The sequence below is a fragment of the Melopsittacus undulatus genome, chromosome 17 (assembly GCF_012275295.1).
Source record: "Melopsittacus undulatus isolate bMelUnd1 chromosome 17, bMelUnd1.mat.Z, whole genome shotgun sequence".
Classification (NCBI taxonomy): domain Eukaryota; kingdom Metazoa; phylum Chordata; class Aves; order Psittaciformes; family Psittaculidae; genus Melopsittacus; species Melopsittacus undulatus.
Window position 1 is genome coordinate 821171 of NC_047543.1, and position 15565 is coordinate 836735.

Genomic DNA, 15565 nt, shown 5'->3' on the forward strand with positions numbered 1-15565 from the left:
CAAATCAAATTTGGACTCTGAGGAGAGCTGCCAAGTACAAGGATCCTGGAAAGGAAAAAAAGGGAAGAAGAATGAGCAACAAAGGGAAGCGGCTTGGAAAGGCCTCGGAGTCCACTGAGGGAACCCACCACCCAAGACAAGATAGCAAAAGGAGCCTGAAAGCCTCAGGAGAGTGTCCTAGAGCAGAGCAGGGGAACCCCAGGGCAGAGGCCCCCCCAGCAGCACACCAGCACCCCTTCAGCCCATTGGGGCGGCTACAGGGGGAACCGACCTCCCTCCACGGGTAAAGCCTGGAGGGAGCTTGTATTAAACATCAATGTAAATTTGAAAAGGCTAAAAGCGGTTTTACTCCCCCTTTAAGCCAAGCTTAGGGTGCTTTGTGGGGGAGGCTCTGGGCTGCCCCCGGCCAGAAAGGAGGGAGCAGGGAAGCGCTTCATTTTCAAAAGCCCTCGATTATTTCTGAATCGATTTTATCGAGTGAAAGTCGTTGTTGGAAGAGAGACGCTTGGTCAAGGAGTGGAGGGCTGGAAATCTGATTCAAAGGGGGTTCTATCGCTGGGGGTAGGGATCCCCAAGAGGGAGGAAACTTCAGGGGGCGGCCTATTTTGGAGCTTCAGCTCAATTCAGAAGCCGCAACTTTCGCTTCACACAACCACTTCTTTTTTAGTTCCCTGTCATAAAATGTAGAGTCCCTGTGAATGGAGCCGAGCAAATACACTAAAAAAGGGGGGGGGGGGGGGAAGGATCACAGTCATCCCAGGCAGCAAACGGGGCAGATACCCCCCTCTCCACCTCCGCTGACATTTTTGGGTTTGTTTCATGCAAAAGAAGCACCCGTTTCGGGGGTTTCTTTTATTTTTTTCAAGCCCCCAGTTCAAAGGGTCGGAAACGCGGCCATAAACAGCGGCTTCACCCTCCGAGGTGCTGTGATCAAAGCCGTTTTCTTTCTAAAGATAAAATGAACGTTTATATAGTGAGAAAGCGAGATTGATTTACGGATTTAAACACGCCGTTCTTATTGCGGATCATAAATCTGTCACCGGGGCTGAGAAACTCCCAACCCGCTTGCCGAGCTTTTAAAGCGACCCAGAGCTATAGAGGGGGTGCACGATCACCCACCACCACCTATATACGAACAGACCCCCCCATATCCTTGTGTATATAGACAGATATACACATATATATTTATTTCTACATCCTCTATACCCTTCCTCTCCAGTAACTACTCAGTGAGTTGAGTTACAGCATTTTCTCACCCTTTTTTGTCCAATTTTGCGACTAAGGGGTAACAAAGGGGTTCAGCTCTGGCCGAACCTCTGCTGGGGGCAGAAAACGGGGGTCCCAGCTCTCGGGGGGCGAGGGGACGGGGCGAGAGGCCCCCGAGTGTCCCCCCCGGGCGGGTGGGATCCCCCCTCACAGCTCCGCACCGCTCCGCGCTGCTCCGCGCAGGCAGCTGGGCACAGAGAGGCTTTTGAGAGCGCCGTGGGCAGGAGCGAAGTGGGAGGAGGTGCGGGGGGAAAGCGGGGGGGGGGGCTCTCAGACAAAGGAATTTCTGAAAATAAGAAGCGAGATGAGACGCGGGGACGGGCGGGGGCTGCGCTCCTGCACCGCGGGGTTGGGGTTGCTTCCCCCCGAATTTGGGGGGTAAAACAGGGCTCGGCTCGCAAAGCCAACACGGTGCGGAAGCTCCGCGCCTTCCCTCTCTTTTCTCACACCGAAGCAACACGCCAAGACAGAGGGCTTTGAAGTGAAATCAGAGGGGAAAGCGTCTGTCGGGCCCAGGCTGGGCAGCAGAACCATTAAACCGTGAGAAAGCAGAAATAACCCCACTTCTAAGACCCTTCTTCATTCCTTTCTCTCTCCGTATCCCCCCCCCCCTCTCGCCCCTGCCTCCCGGGGCTGGTTCCCGGCTTCCACGGCCCGAGGCCGCGGTGAGGGCCAGGCCGGCGGGACCTCGCACACGCAAAGTTTTGCTGCGCTGCGGGCTGAGCACAATGTCCAGCCTCGGGGAGGTCAAGGGGTTTGCGAGGTCACTCCCTGGCTATAATACACAGCTAATCGCCTAGAAAACGTGTCCTCTGCGTGAACTCTCTTTCCCCGATCGGGGCTTGCCAGCGCTGGAGTTTGTCTCCCCAATTTTCAGCCCTCTCCTTCACTACAGTATTCCCACACCATCCCCGGGACGGGGCAGGAGCCAGCATCCACGGGACACCGGCAGTACAGGAACAAAGTCATGCCCAGGAACCCCACACTCTGGGGCACCCAGACCCCCCGGGACACCCGAACCAGGGGATCCCCGCACCCCGAAACCCCTCAAACACTCCCCACACGGGTCCGTGACCGGCGGGAGATGTTGATCATGAAAAACGATATTTGGAAAAGGGAAAAAGATGGAAAAGGGATGAAAAGACCGGAACGAGAGAGGGCTCCCCCCTAGTACTCCCCCCTAGAGCCTTTCCAGAGATCCCGCAGCGAAGCCGATCCTGCACACGCAACAGCCCCTAATCGAAGAGAAGCACACACACCCCCCTCACCACGAATAACCCGCCTGAAAGCTCTCTCTGCCCCTTGCCTCACTTACACCGGCCAAAACAAAACGAGAAAGCAGAAGGAAAAACCCGCACAAGCCTTCACGTATTGTTTTTCTTTCTGCCCTTTTTCCTTTTTAGCTCTTTTTTTCCCCCTTTTTTCCTCGTGCTTCTCCAGCTTTCTGCTGGAAGAGGCAACAAACAGACCCGAAACGCATGCCAAGAGAGCAGCTCTGTTACCTGGTTCGCTCCCACATCCTTTTTCCAACGCCCCAGAGACGGCCCTCATGGTTTGGGTGGTTTCTTCCAAAGTGAGAGGTCTGGGGGAAGGGGATCCCTTTGAGAGGGGGCTCTTTTGCTTTTGTTTTTCTCCCCCAAAAATAAAGCTTTCACCTTTACGATCCAGATTTTATTATTAATAAGATTATTTCCCCTGAAGATTCTTGTAGAACTCCGGGTGCTTTTTTCCCAACAGACGGTCTGCGGAGATTTGCTGTTGAATAACAATGGGAAAAGGATAAGTATTTAAAGAAAAGAAGTGATTAATGATTTTCTGTATAATTCTCGCATTTTTCTTAGCTTCTGTCTGCTTCTAATGGCTGTGAACTTTTAGGTCCTATAGAACTCTTCTTTTCTCCCCCTTCTATTCTATTCATACTTTCCAGCTTTGATTTGCTTCTATAGACCCCACATTCCTGGAAGCATATGCCTTTTTCTTTTTAAAAATAGAACGATTTTTTGCCATTCTTAGAAGCACTATCTCGAAAATAACACCCTCTTTACAACCCCCGCACATCAAAGAGAGAAACAGGGAAATAAAATGCAACAACACCACCACAACACCCCAACCTCAGGCACTGCAATAAAATACAGCCCTTGCCACCCTCCCTGGGAAAAAAAAGGGTTGAAATAGAAAGAAACTTGAAAGGTTTGTAGTTGCTGCTGCTAAACCCGCCATAGTTAACCAAAAATACAGCCATAAATCCATTTCTCCTACATCACAGCTGTGCCATGTGACTACATTAATATTATTTTAAAGTATGAAAATGTCAATAGGAAGAAAAATCGAGCGGCCTTTGTTCGAGCTGGGGGCAGGGACACTTGGGGGGGGGACACACTTTATTTGCGTGGTGGCCGTGCGGTGACTTACTACAACTCAAGGAATAACCCATCCACACACCCTGGCTTGGAAATATGTCAAGCCTTGCCTTTGTTTGGCAAGAAATGAGGGGAGAATATTTCGGTCCTGATGGGGGGTCCGGGAGAATTCCATGAGCATTGAACAAATAAGCAAAAGTCATTTTTCGCCTTGAGAGGAGAGTATAAGAAAATGATCCTTTCTTCAGCTGGTGCCGAGGATTCCACCCCTGACAGACCCCCCTGAGCACAATAGTCCAGTTTTTATATATTTGGAACTTAGGACTGGAATGTTATTTCGTCCTGAACCGTATTTTCGATACTTTCTATGAGGAAGAAAATGAAAATTAATACAAGAGCTGCGGCTCACAAAAGGAGCCATTTGTCTTCTTGATTATCTATTTGCTTGTCAGGCTCTGAGCTATCGCAGGAGCCAGCTCCTTTGTAATATCAAAACACACAGAAAACCTGCAAACACCGAGAAACATCTGTGCAAAAATTAGACTCATTAATGCATTAACTACCTCGGAGAAGGAGATTTGGTGGTCTTTTTTTAAACCCGAGAAGTCTCTCTAGAGAAATCCATCGCTCCATCCATTCCTCACAGCAAAGCAAAGCGCTAATGACTCCCTCTGTTTTGGCTGAGCCCAGTTTGGGAAGAGCATATTAATATATGCTTAGAACAAATAAATCATAATATGTACGGCTTAGCAGTACTTAAGGCTGATATACCCTAGTCAAACATCTTTTGTTTTCATTAGGGACTTGAGGCTGTGCCACTGACACCAGAAATGCCTGTAAAAATGAAACGTGCTCTTTAATTCATTTCTTGAAAATAGGTATTTTTTTGATCCTCACCAGAATAAAAAGTCAGCACCCCCCTCCCCACAATAAAAACCACGCAGGGGCAGGTTCACAATGAACAGATTTATTTCCAATTGCGATTTTTTGTTGCTGCTGTTGTTTCTTTTCTCTGCTCATTACAGGTAATCCTAGACAGCAAGAAGGACAAAGGGAGGGGAGGAAGGGTATCGGGGGGGGGGGGGCTCACCAAAGCTCTGGCTTACCCCGGAGGGACAAACCCTCACCCCTCCATCCCGAATTCACATTTTCAGTACAAAACTGGGCTCCACAGCAGGAAAGGGGGGTTCCCCCCTCCTCACCCTAGGCTGTGGGGGTGAATCCAGGTGCCACAGTTCATCACCCTGTTCCTAAACTACCCCACCTCCCCTTCCCAGAGTCACTATTAACATCCTGGAAATAAAATAGCGAGGGGGTGGGAGTGGGGGTGTCTGCAGCACTCCCCATCCTCCTGCCTTCTTTGTCCACCACCCATTTGACCTAATTTTCCCTTTTTCCCCCACCCCTTCAGGGTATTCCCCCACTTCCACTCAGGACCAGCGCAGTGTCCTGGAGCCCCCCCCCCTCTCGCACCCCCGTGGATCTGGGTTGTGTTTGTTGCGTTTTCCCCCCTCCATGGCAGGGCAGTGTTAGAATCGCCGAGTCTTTGGGATGGCGGGATAGAAACTTCCCGTTCGTGGCTGGCAGGCGAGAAAAGAAAAAGAAGAGGGGAAAAAAAAGGGGGGGGGGTGGGGGGTAGGTGGAGGGGGGAGAAAATCCAGTTCGTCTTGAAGAAACTGAGCCTCATTTATTAAAGTGAGCGCTGGTTGTCGAGGTAATAGCAGACATAAGGTCCATCCTTTGTACGGGAGAGTAAACATGACAAATGGGGCAGAGCTTGGCGTGATTAAAGATGAAACAAGGATCCATCTTAGCCAAATCTGAAAACTACTATCTACAGCCTCCTCTTAATGGAAGAGGCACAGCAGCCCAGCTCTGCTTTGTTGCAGCTGGGTCTCCCTGTTTCCCCTATAAATAAAGAGCACCCCTCCTTCCCTCGCTTCTCGGAGCATTAAAAACAAAGTACCATGTGTTCCCTACACACACACAAACTCACAAACACGCACACTCCATCCATCCATCCATCTATTCATCCATCCATCCATCCATCCATGCATCCAAGGAATAGTTATAGGCTGGTGGCTGGTCCATGGGATCGGTTTTGAGATCCTCCTTGTGGGATCTGCAGGCTGGCAGAGGAGCTGGAAGAATTAGACCTGATCTTGGTATTTGGTAACTTGTGATCTTTTTTCCATTTCATCCTCCTGTTCTGGAACCAGATTTTGATCTGGCGCTCGGAGAGGCAGAGGGAATGGGCGATCTCGACCCTGCGCCTCCGGGTGAGATAACGGTTATAGTGAAATTCCTTCTCCAGCTCCAGGACTTGCTGCCTGGTGTAGGCTGTACGGGAGCGTTTCGGTTCCCCTCCTGAGTAATTAGGGTTTACTGAACAAACAAAGGAGGAAAAAGAAAAAGGAGAAGAAGAAAAAAAAAAGAAAAAGAAAAAAAAAACAAAACAAAGAGCAGAAGAATTACCGAGCTGTTCCTTTAACGGGTCCTTTCCCCCCAAAAAAAGCATCGCACATTCTTTTGGTGGGGGGATACACTCAAAAAAACCACACCACAAACCTGCTAAAAATACACCCAGAACCTATCTGCAAATCTCCACCTCCAGCCTCGCTGCTTGACGTGTATTCCTGTCTAAACGTTTTTATAAGGTCCCCTAGACACATTTTCCGTGCCCTCTACGTGTGTATATACACACACGTATATATATATACACACACCTCTACTTGAGCATCACTGTATTATCCCCAAATCTTGAAGGTTCCCCCTGCACACATGCAAGCAGGCAAACGCAGACACTCCTTGTTATTAAATATCACACACACAAAAAAAGTAAGAAAAAAAGAAAAAAAAAGGGGGAGGGATAGTAAAAGTTTACTCAACCCGCCACTTAAATACAAATTACGAAAACATAAAACTTAACTTATGAAGATTCAACAGCCATAAAAAAAAGTAGCCTGCAAGAAATTGGAGGAGGATGGTAACAGAGACTTCAAAGGCACATGGCCAAGCAGAGCAATAAAAATTTATGGAGGATGTAATTATACCGCTCTGCAAACAGGCGATCGTAAATCTCCGCGAATGGTTATTTTACAACTGGTGCAATAGGATTTCTACAAGACTTTGAGGTGCTACTCGGTATAAAGCGAAGCGCTTCGGCTCACTTACCCGTGCTTACATGGACTTTCTTCATCCAGGGGTAGACCACCGGCTCCTTGCAGGGGGGGGCGGGCGGGTTCCGGGGGTCCTGGCTGCAGGAGGGCGGCGGGCTGGGGGTGCCCGGCTGACGGGGGGGGCCCGCCGCGGGGAGGTGGCCCCGCAAGCCGGGTGGAGGACGGCCGTGACCCCGGGGGGACGGCAGCGCTGCTGGGCGGCCGGCGCTGGGACAGGAGGAGTAGAGCTGCTCCTCGCAGGCTGACCGCTGCGGGTACATCGCGTCATGGTGGAAAGTGCCTTCTCGCCTCTGGCTGCCGTAATATTCCGGCGAGTGACTGGGAAGGTAATCGCTGTGGGAATACTCTTCACAGGGTGGGAACTTGGGGTCCACATAGTTGGAGTTGATCAAAAACGAGCTCATGGCCATTAATTTCTTAGAATTGCACACACGGAAAAAAAAATATATATATCTCTATCTCTCCTAAAATTTATCCCCGTCCCCCCCTTTACTCGTTTTCCTGTTTCGCGGAACCCTCCTACTTACTGTCAAGTGAACAAAGTTGAGTCCATGTGACAGCGCGGGCCAATGGCGAGGGGCCCCGCGGTCCCCGGATAAGGAAACCTGCCCAGCCCGGGCTCTCCCGGGGCCCTGAGCACCCCCGGGAGGCGACCGGGGGCTCCCGCTCCCCCCCAGCCCCGACCCCGGCCCTGTCGGCCCCGAGCCCCGCAGCGCCCGGCGGGCAAGGACTGGCCCCCACCCCTCCGGGGGTGTGTCCTTGGCTCGGGGCGGGGGGGGTGTGGGAGAAGGAGGAGGGGTGGGAAAAATAAATGCATTCCCCCCAACCCCCCCAAAGCAAAACCAGATTTCATTAAAATAGAAGTAAAAAATGATTTTTGCAGGGTGCGGGGCTCGCTGCTGGTGCCCCCGTACACGCTCTACAGAGGTCCCCGCGGGCGGGGGCTGCAGCTCATCCCCCGCCAAGGTGATGCGGGAAGGGACTAGCCTGGCAGAGATGAATAGGGCTCGTTGGGGATCGATAAGAAATTCATCAGCTAATTCGGGGTGCCCGGTGTCCTAAATCACATTTCTGAGATTGACCGTTTTCCCACGCACCGGTGGTAAAGGGAGCCCATCCTCCGAGCAGGGAATCAGGGACTTGATGAACAATTACAAAAGCGAATTAGCCCAAGTCCTAATGCATCTTCCGCTCGCCCTTCTGGTAATAAAGACGCTTTAAAAGCCAGAGCAAACCAGCAGCCATTCAAAAGCCACCACCCCCACAAAGCCGGGTTTAAACCCGAAACGCGCAATAAGCTCCTCGCAAGCAGTAATATGTGTGTGTATATATATATGTTAGTTTTGTTGGTGTCAGTGCTGAGATTACACAACCTAAAGCAATAGTGGGCTCCTAGTTCTTAGATGGCAGCAATAACGCCCCCTCCTCCCCCTTCTTTCTCCCACCTCTCCTCAGAGCACTGATTTTATCTCGAAGTGATGATAAAGTTTATCGCAGGAGCGCTGGAGTTGAGCTAAGGTCAAATCCAAAGTATTTCTTTTCAGCCAGAAAACGGTTTTCTGGTGAAGATCTTGTTTTCACGCTTTTATTTAAGGTTCTGGGATGTGGGTGGCTCTTTTTTGGGGGGGGAGTTGGTGGTTTGTTTTTAGTGCCTTCTGGGTGTGTGACCTGTAGTGTTTGTGTCAACTACATATTCCCCTAGATACGAATTTGTGACCCAACTTCCTTTACACAAATTCGGATCTACAGGGTACATATAGAAGACAGATGCATCCTCCTTGGTCAGAGATCTTCGCCTACCGCCATAATTATCTTCTGGGGAGGGAGGGCAGAGTTTTGGGACTCGAGAGATCAGGAATTAATCTATAGGTAAAGACGGTTCAAAGATTTCACTCTTCAGAGGAAAGACGATTAATTAAAGCACCAACACAGCATCTGAATAGCCAATACTAGGAGAGAAAAACTGGAACTTTCCTACCCTCTCCTCCATCCCTTGCACGTCAATTAACCGCTCTGCTAAAAAAACCGCTCCTGAATATATATATATAGAGAGATGCGTAAAGAGCTTCGAATCCAAATAATCGCCGTTTAAAAGCAAAACGCCACTGCCCGGTCCCCTCCACCCCGAAACCCGCGGGATGAGTTTCAGATACGCAGCGCAGAGATTTAATCCATTTTTCGTTCTTGGAGGTCAACTAAGGTTTGGGTTTATACGTGCGTGTAAGGATAAATTATATATACAGATATAAGCGAGAAACAGATGAAAAGAAATACAGAATGTAAAGGCAGATGGGACGACAGGCGCTTTTTTTTTATGACAGGCAATTCTTTTTACAACCCGAGAAAAAGATCAAAGGCGTTTCATTTCCGAAAAAGGGATATAAAGCAATAAAATATTCATCCTGTCTAGGTAATGAACCTTCATTCGGAACTAATGAGGGTAGCATCATGTTGAGATTTCGTTTAAAATTACAGTTGCCCAAGAGATTAAAAGTACAACATCCCCCCCTTTTTCCCCTATTCTTTTTTTATTTGTATTTCAAAAGGCAGAACCTTTTTGATCAAGTATGTCCCGAATTAATTGCATTTAAATGCCACAGCAAAGAGGCTCTGAGAGAAAAGCCGCGTTTCCCCTCCATTAAAATTCCTGCAAAACATCCTCAATATATTTCACAAATTCCTCATTTTTCCTAATAAAAAGAGCACGAATATCCCGGGGCTTTTCCGGACATACGATGCCCGGAGATTTTTCGGGTACTTTAAGGCGAATAGTCGCTTTTCCTGATAAAACGTATAATTCGCAGAGAAACCGAAAAAGGACGGCGTATTTTAAGCAATAAGCCCAAATGCAACTGGGACAACCCCCAGACCATTTTACACGCCGAACAAGCCCCCAGATTCCCAACCAAAGTCGCCGAGTGAAGCAAAGCCGCCTTTTACATGGAGCAGATTTCCCCCCCTCCACAGATCTACATTGGGGAGCAACGGTCACTCTAAAATTCACCTTCCCCTTTAAAACCTGCCATCAAAATAAGGAGCCAAATAAAATCCGCTTGTACAAGGTGTAGCTGGATGCCATGAAATAATTCCACAGAACCAATCCCATCAGAGTTCATTTTTTTTTAATTACTATTAACTGAAATGTTATTCCTCCTTTCCAACCCTCTCTCTGATTTATTTTATTGGATTTCCTCGCAGCCGGCTCCTAACCGAGGAGAGGAGTTTCAATAGCCATAACTAAGGCCTATTTCTTATTTTTACCCCCCTCCCACATTCTTAGGGTAAAAAAAAATGGAAAGAGAAAGGTTTAACGTTCCTTCCCTGTGGCACGCAGGGGTCGGTGCCAGCAAACCAGCACCCCTAGCGTTTACCAGCCACCTTCCCCCCAAACACCTCCAAGAACTCTCCCCCTCGCTGCCTCCGATCCCAAATTAAAGGCAGCCCCTCGCTGCCCCCCTCCCAGCCCCCTTTCTCACAGCTTTCTCTATTAAACCGCCCCACGTCGCGGATTTCCCACAGCAAATTCCACCCGGGCTCTTTTCCATGTCAAAGTAACCTCAGGCAGGAAGGAAAGGGGTGTCCCCCGGATCCCCCGACCTGTGTCCATCGCCAACGGGTGGCCAGGGGAGTCCTCAACCCCCTCCAAAACCCTCCCAAAGGCACCTGCCAACGCAGGGAGGGCGGTTTGTTATCCCATTCTTGATGCTGAGCGCATCTGTGGTCCCCCCCAAAAGAGGCAACACTCGGTGTGTGGGGGGGTACCCCCTGCTTAGTGCCCCCCCCCCTCAGCCCGGCCCACCGCCCAGGTGTAACACCGACAGAGGTACCTACCTTAGCAAAACGTGGGTCTTTTCCTCGGAGTAATCCCCGAGGGGGCTCCCCCAAAACTTGGGAAGGTTTTGCAGGCGGAATCCTATAGAACCCCCTAAACACCCCCATCCCCCCACCCCGTTTCCCCTCCCCACCCTAGCCCAGCTTTTCCGCCCTCTCTCCCCAGTGTTGCTTTTACAATGAGATTAATTCTCGATAAGAACACTAATTTCTCTCCTTCTTCTTCTGCCTTTTTTTAGTGGGTGCCCCCTCCCCCGCTCTCCCCCCAAGTATAAACCACTATTGTCCTTTAAGGCGAGCGGAGCTGCTCCCGGCAGCGCCGGGAGGCCCTCTGAGCATTTTGGGGTGGGAAACCCGCAAGTTTTGGTATTAATCTCATAGTTTGTCAGTCTTTGTTAAACAGCGAGGCGTGTCCGCAGCGCGGCGGCCGCCGAGAGCCGCGCTGACCCGCGGTTCACCCCGCGCCGCGCGCCCTCCGCACTGCTCCGCGCTTTCATTTGTAGGGCTTTTATGATTCCCCCCTTCTCCCTATTATATCCCCCCTCCCTCTGAAATCTCGCTCTCGGCTTTAGCAGCAAAGACGAAGGGGATCTTTTATTTTTGCCTTTTCCCACCCTTTTCCAAGCGCAAACTTTCTTGTATGAAACTGTGTGTGTGTGTATCCCCAGCACACGGAGGGCTAAGGATCTTCTTTAAGGCAAAACATTTAATAACGACCATCCGAGATGTACAACAGCAGGGAAGGAGGCTGAAGGGCTGGGTAGGAATCGGCCCACACCTGCTTTCCAACAGGGAAAAGCAGATTTAAGCCTTGCGTGGTTTCCCAGCCTTGGGTGTCCTTTTCATTTCGGATATCAGTATTGTAAAATCATATTTTCCCCCTTAAAACCAGTGAGGCAGCGAGGGGGGAGCATCGCATCCCTGCGGGGATTCACCCTTTATCTCCCTGTTAACACCGCCAGCTCCAAGACGGCGATAAAGAGGTCATTGGAGAGTAAATCGGGATTAAAAAGCACATTCAATTGATTGCCCGGTAGAGAAAATAATAATAACAACTATAAATATATATCGAGAGAAGGAAAAGCGCCCTGAATTGTGTTTGCAGCGCCCGGCCGGTACTCGGAGACTCCCGGGTTAAGCCGAGTCCGTCCCGAGCAAGAGAGATAAATTAGAAATATCCTTGGAAATGGTACCTTTAATTTCCCCCCTCTCCCCTCCCCTGTCTCCCTCCCTCTTCACATCTCTCCAAATGAACCCACTTCAAACGAACGCGCGTCTCTAAATGGAAAGTTAAACGTTCTGATGTAGGAGTGAATATTAGAAGGAAAGTTGGGAGGTGGTTTGGGTTGGGGTTTTTTTTTCCTTTATTGCCGTGAAATTATACCTGCTTGTTTTAATATCCCGAAAACAAATGGCCTTTATTATCCATTACCTGTTCTATAAACCTGGAGTAGAAATGACTGTTCTAGAGAGATAAGTGCAGTAATTACAAGGGCGAAGAGATGGATCACCCAAGTTCCAACCAAACCGGAGCCCTCATATAGTGATATTTTATAAATACCAAGCAAATTCATGGCAATTAATTAAAGCCGAGTCTTATCACGCGAAACAAAACGCTTTACGTTCGCTTGAATTTCACCTACTCCATGAATATATCCGCATCGGGAAAGCAAATGGATTTTCCAGAATGCCTTTCCCAGGGCTCTAATATTCACTCTTTCTTTTCCAAGAAAAATGACCCTTGATATAAGTATTTAGGCACTGAAAATATTTAAAAGCCGAAGGGGGAAAAAAAAGCAAATTTGCAGGGCAAAAAGGGAAGAGTTTGCCTTGCTACGACTGTTTGCTTAAGCAGCTATTGAAGAGATCTTCCCCAGTCCCAGTGCAAATAATATTTAGAGTTTGGAGGGTTCAAAGTCTGGCAGTGTAGAAATAACTTTGAAATGCCAAGGGAAATATTTATTATATCAGTTCATTAAACTGTTGCAATGACCAGAGTGGAGTCACATTTCAAGCAAGAAATAGAAACCATTTCATTCAAATTCCGGCGGAAAACGTGCTGCAAAACAAAATTAGCCGCTTTAACCGGAGCGGGAGACGAAACGAGCACTTAAAACCTTTTTTAAATACATATATTGGGGTTTTTTTTTAGCCATAAATCCATTGCTTTTGCCTCTATATCATTATTTCAGATTCTCTACGATTAAGGTAGAAATGCAAACAGTAAATCATGGGCGTTATTTCTTGTCATTCTTTTCTTTTTGTGGATGATTATTTGCATTCCTACCGAGTTCGTATTAAAGATGCTCGGCTCTATGGGAGCCAGGCACCTCTTCAAGGACTCTGGAAGTGGTTCCAAGTAAAGATTTTGGAACCACATTTTTACGAAACGTGTCGGGCTTTTGAATTTCTCCTTTTTTTAAATATATATATCTTTTTTTTTCCCCAAAATAAAATTGACGCTGGAATGAAAATTATTTTTTAACTGCTCACTTTAATATCCTAAAGGGACCTCCTCGTAATTGGGTTGAAGAAATGCATTTCCCCTTATATTCTGTTAATTCCACTCCAAATAGCGTTTCAGGGCTCATCTTAGAAAAAAAACCCACTGAGAACTCGCTCGGCGTTTCCTCGCGGGAGACCCAAATCCACCTTCTTTTCCACCCAGATCCCACCCCAAAACCCCTCAGCCTCTTATCCCCCCTTTCTGCCTTCGCGGATGAAGGTCGCTCCCACCTCGCTATCATCCTCTCTCATCTCTGCCCAGCAGCAGAGACTCTTCCTCCCACCTCGTCCTCCCCCCCCCTCCCCTTCCCTCTTTCTTTCTCTCTCCCTCTTTTTTTTCCCACTGACATCAGTCTATCAGGGTTATACACAAGACCGAGTCACGCACAGCGTAAACTTTTGACCCTCAACTTTTTGACCCCTCGAGCTATAATGCTGTACTAACAAGCCCCCCAAGACCAGAGTTACCGGCTACGCCTCTAGAAACCAACGCTCTCCTGATTTTCCTATTTTATTTATTTTACTTAGAAAAGAAAAGGGGGAAAAAACGGACATTTATTGGGTTTTTTTTTTTCTCTGCCCAACGAAGAATAAAAAAATCAGAGCTCGGCAAACATCAGATGTTTCTGTCCCCATCATCCATTGCTGCTCTAGACCACTGATTTTATTTTACTTCTTTTGCTCCCCCCACATTTTTACATTTAAAAGAACAAAAGGGGGAAAACCCTCAAGAAAGAATATAATTTATTATTTCTCTTTTATTTGTGATTTCCTCGGCGAGGTTTTGACGGCCGTTATTTGCTCTGATCTAATTTTGGGGGCGATTTTTCCTCCTTTTTCCGCTGATAAAGAGGGTTCCCGTGTTCTTTAGGGAGCCCCTGAGGGCTTGGGCAGGACTGGAGGGCTGCGGGAAGCCGGTCCCGCTCCCGCCCCAGCCCGGCCCGGCCCGGCCCGGCCCCGCTGGCAGTGAACTTGGTCTGAAGCGGGCTCTGCTGGCTGCTCGGGGACGTTACAGCCGAGGCAGCCGCAGCAAATCCCCCTACCCGGGGCGCCCGTTCCCCCGCTCCTTCCCACCACGACCACCCCCCTCTCCACCCTGGTGTTGCAGTCTCCCTACATAAACAGCCCAGATTTGCACCAAACAAACGTCCTTTCCCCCAAATCCCGGCGCTGTAATTTGTTTTGACTTGAAGGGTATATATATGTGTGTGTGTATATAGAGAGACATACATACACATGTTAAAAAGAGATAAATCAAAGCGGGGAAAAACCTCGTACTAGTCTTATTCTTTCAACGCTCGCTGTCAAAATAGTTTCTTTTTAAAGCTATTTAGGGTAACAGAACACGGAAAAACTATGCCGGGTGGACACCTCCCGAGTTAAGTTATCAACCTCCTTCCAAATATCATTTATTTAACATTAGGAGAGGAAAGAATGGGAAAAATCAGCTCAGACACCGAAATAGCCACGCTCTGAAAGAAAATTTCATTCTTAAATCCATTCTAGGACTGGAAAGAAACGCCGGAGGAGGAGCCAAAGCCCATAAAAGTCCTTTTCGGGTTCCTAATTGAGGAGAGACCTTTAGTAAGAGGATTTTAAATAATCCCATCAGCTCGTTCCCTTCAGGTCGGACGTGTAATAAAAAAAGAGGAAGGGGCTGCGGGAAAGAGAGAGCAAATCCTCAGCCTGAAATTCAGCTGTGGGGGAGGGAAAAGGGTTCGGGGAGCCGAGCTGGAAGGAAGGGAGGGGGGGTCCTTCAAAAGCTTGGAGGGGGGACCTGGACACACAGAAGGAGTGTGGGCTGGAGTCATTTACAGGACCATGGCAAAGAAATAGGTGAATAATCAGAGTCTTCCTCTAAATAGACTGAACCACAAGAATTACAGCCTGAGCAGTGTGATTTCTAGTCGCTGCCTCTCTGCCAAGGCAGGAGGGACCCGCCGCCTCCCAACCTTAATTTCTGGGGCCAGAAACAAACAGAACAAGGAGATCCCTTTGGCTTAAATACCGCATTGCTGGTGTGTGTCTGTAGTGGAGCAATATGAACCACATCCAGTCCTTCTCCAGCCCTCCCCCTCGGTTACGGCCAGTGCCCAACACACGCGCACAGTGAGATGGGTACATTAAAAGTAAAAAAAAAAAAAAAAAAAAAAGGAAAAAAAGAAGGGGTAGAAAATGGGGAAAAAAAAGAAAAAGGAGGAAGAAGAAAAGACAGAAAGAAAGAAAGAAGGAAATAAATAAAGAAAAAAACCTAGAGTTTATGTTTTCCTTGCAAAGGTGCCCCGGCAGCCCCCGGGGCCCGCTCTGTGTTGTGATACGACGCTCACCCTCCCCTCCAAGAGAGGAGCCGGGGCTGTACAAGTCTGCTGACCTCGGAATGATCCCTCTTGCCTATGAATTATTGATGAGATATGAGCTCTGATT

At 48.6% G+C, this 15565-nt stretch overlaps 1 protein-coding gene across 1 annotated transcript; it reads right to left on the reverse strand.

The window, feature by feature from the left end:
* Positions 1-5283: 5283 nt before the first annotated feature.
* HOXB4 (homeobox B4) lies at positions 5284-7373 on the reverse strand. The gene is given in 4 exon segments (XM_034070159.1): positions 5284-6011; positions 6801-7221; positions 7333-7352; positions 7355-7373. Coding segments are annotated over 4 exon segments (762 nt in total). The 5' UTR covers positions 7359-7373; the 3' UTR covers positions 5284-5694.
* Between the last annotated feature and the right edge of the window lie 8192 nt (positions 7374-15565).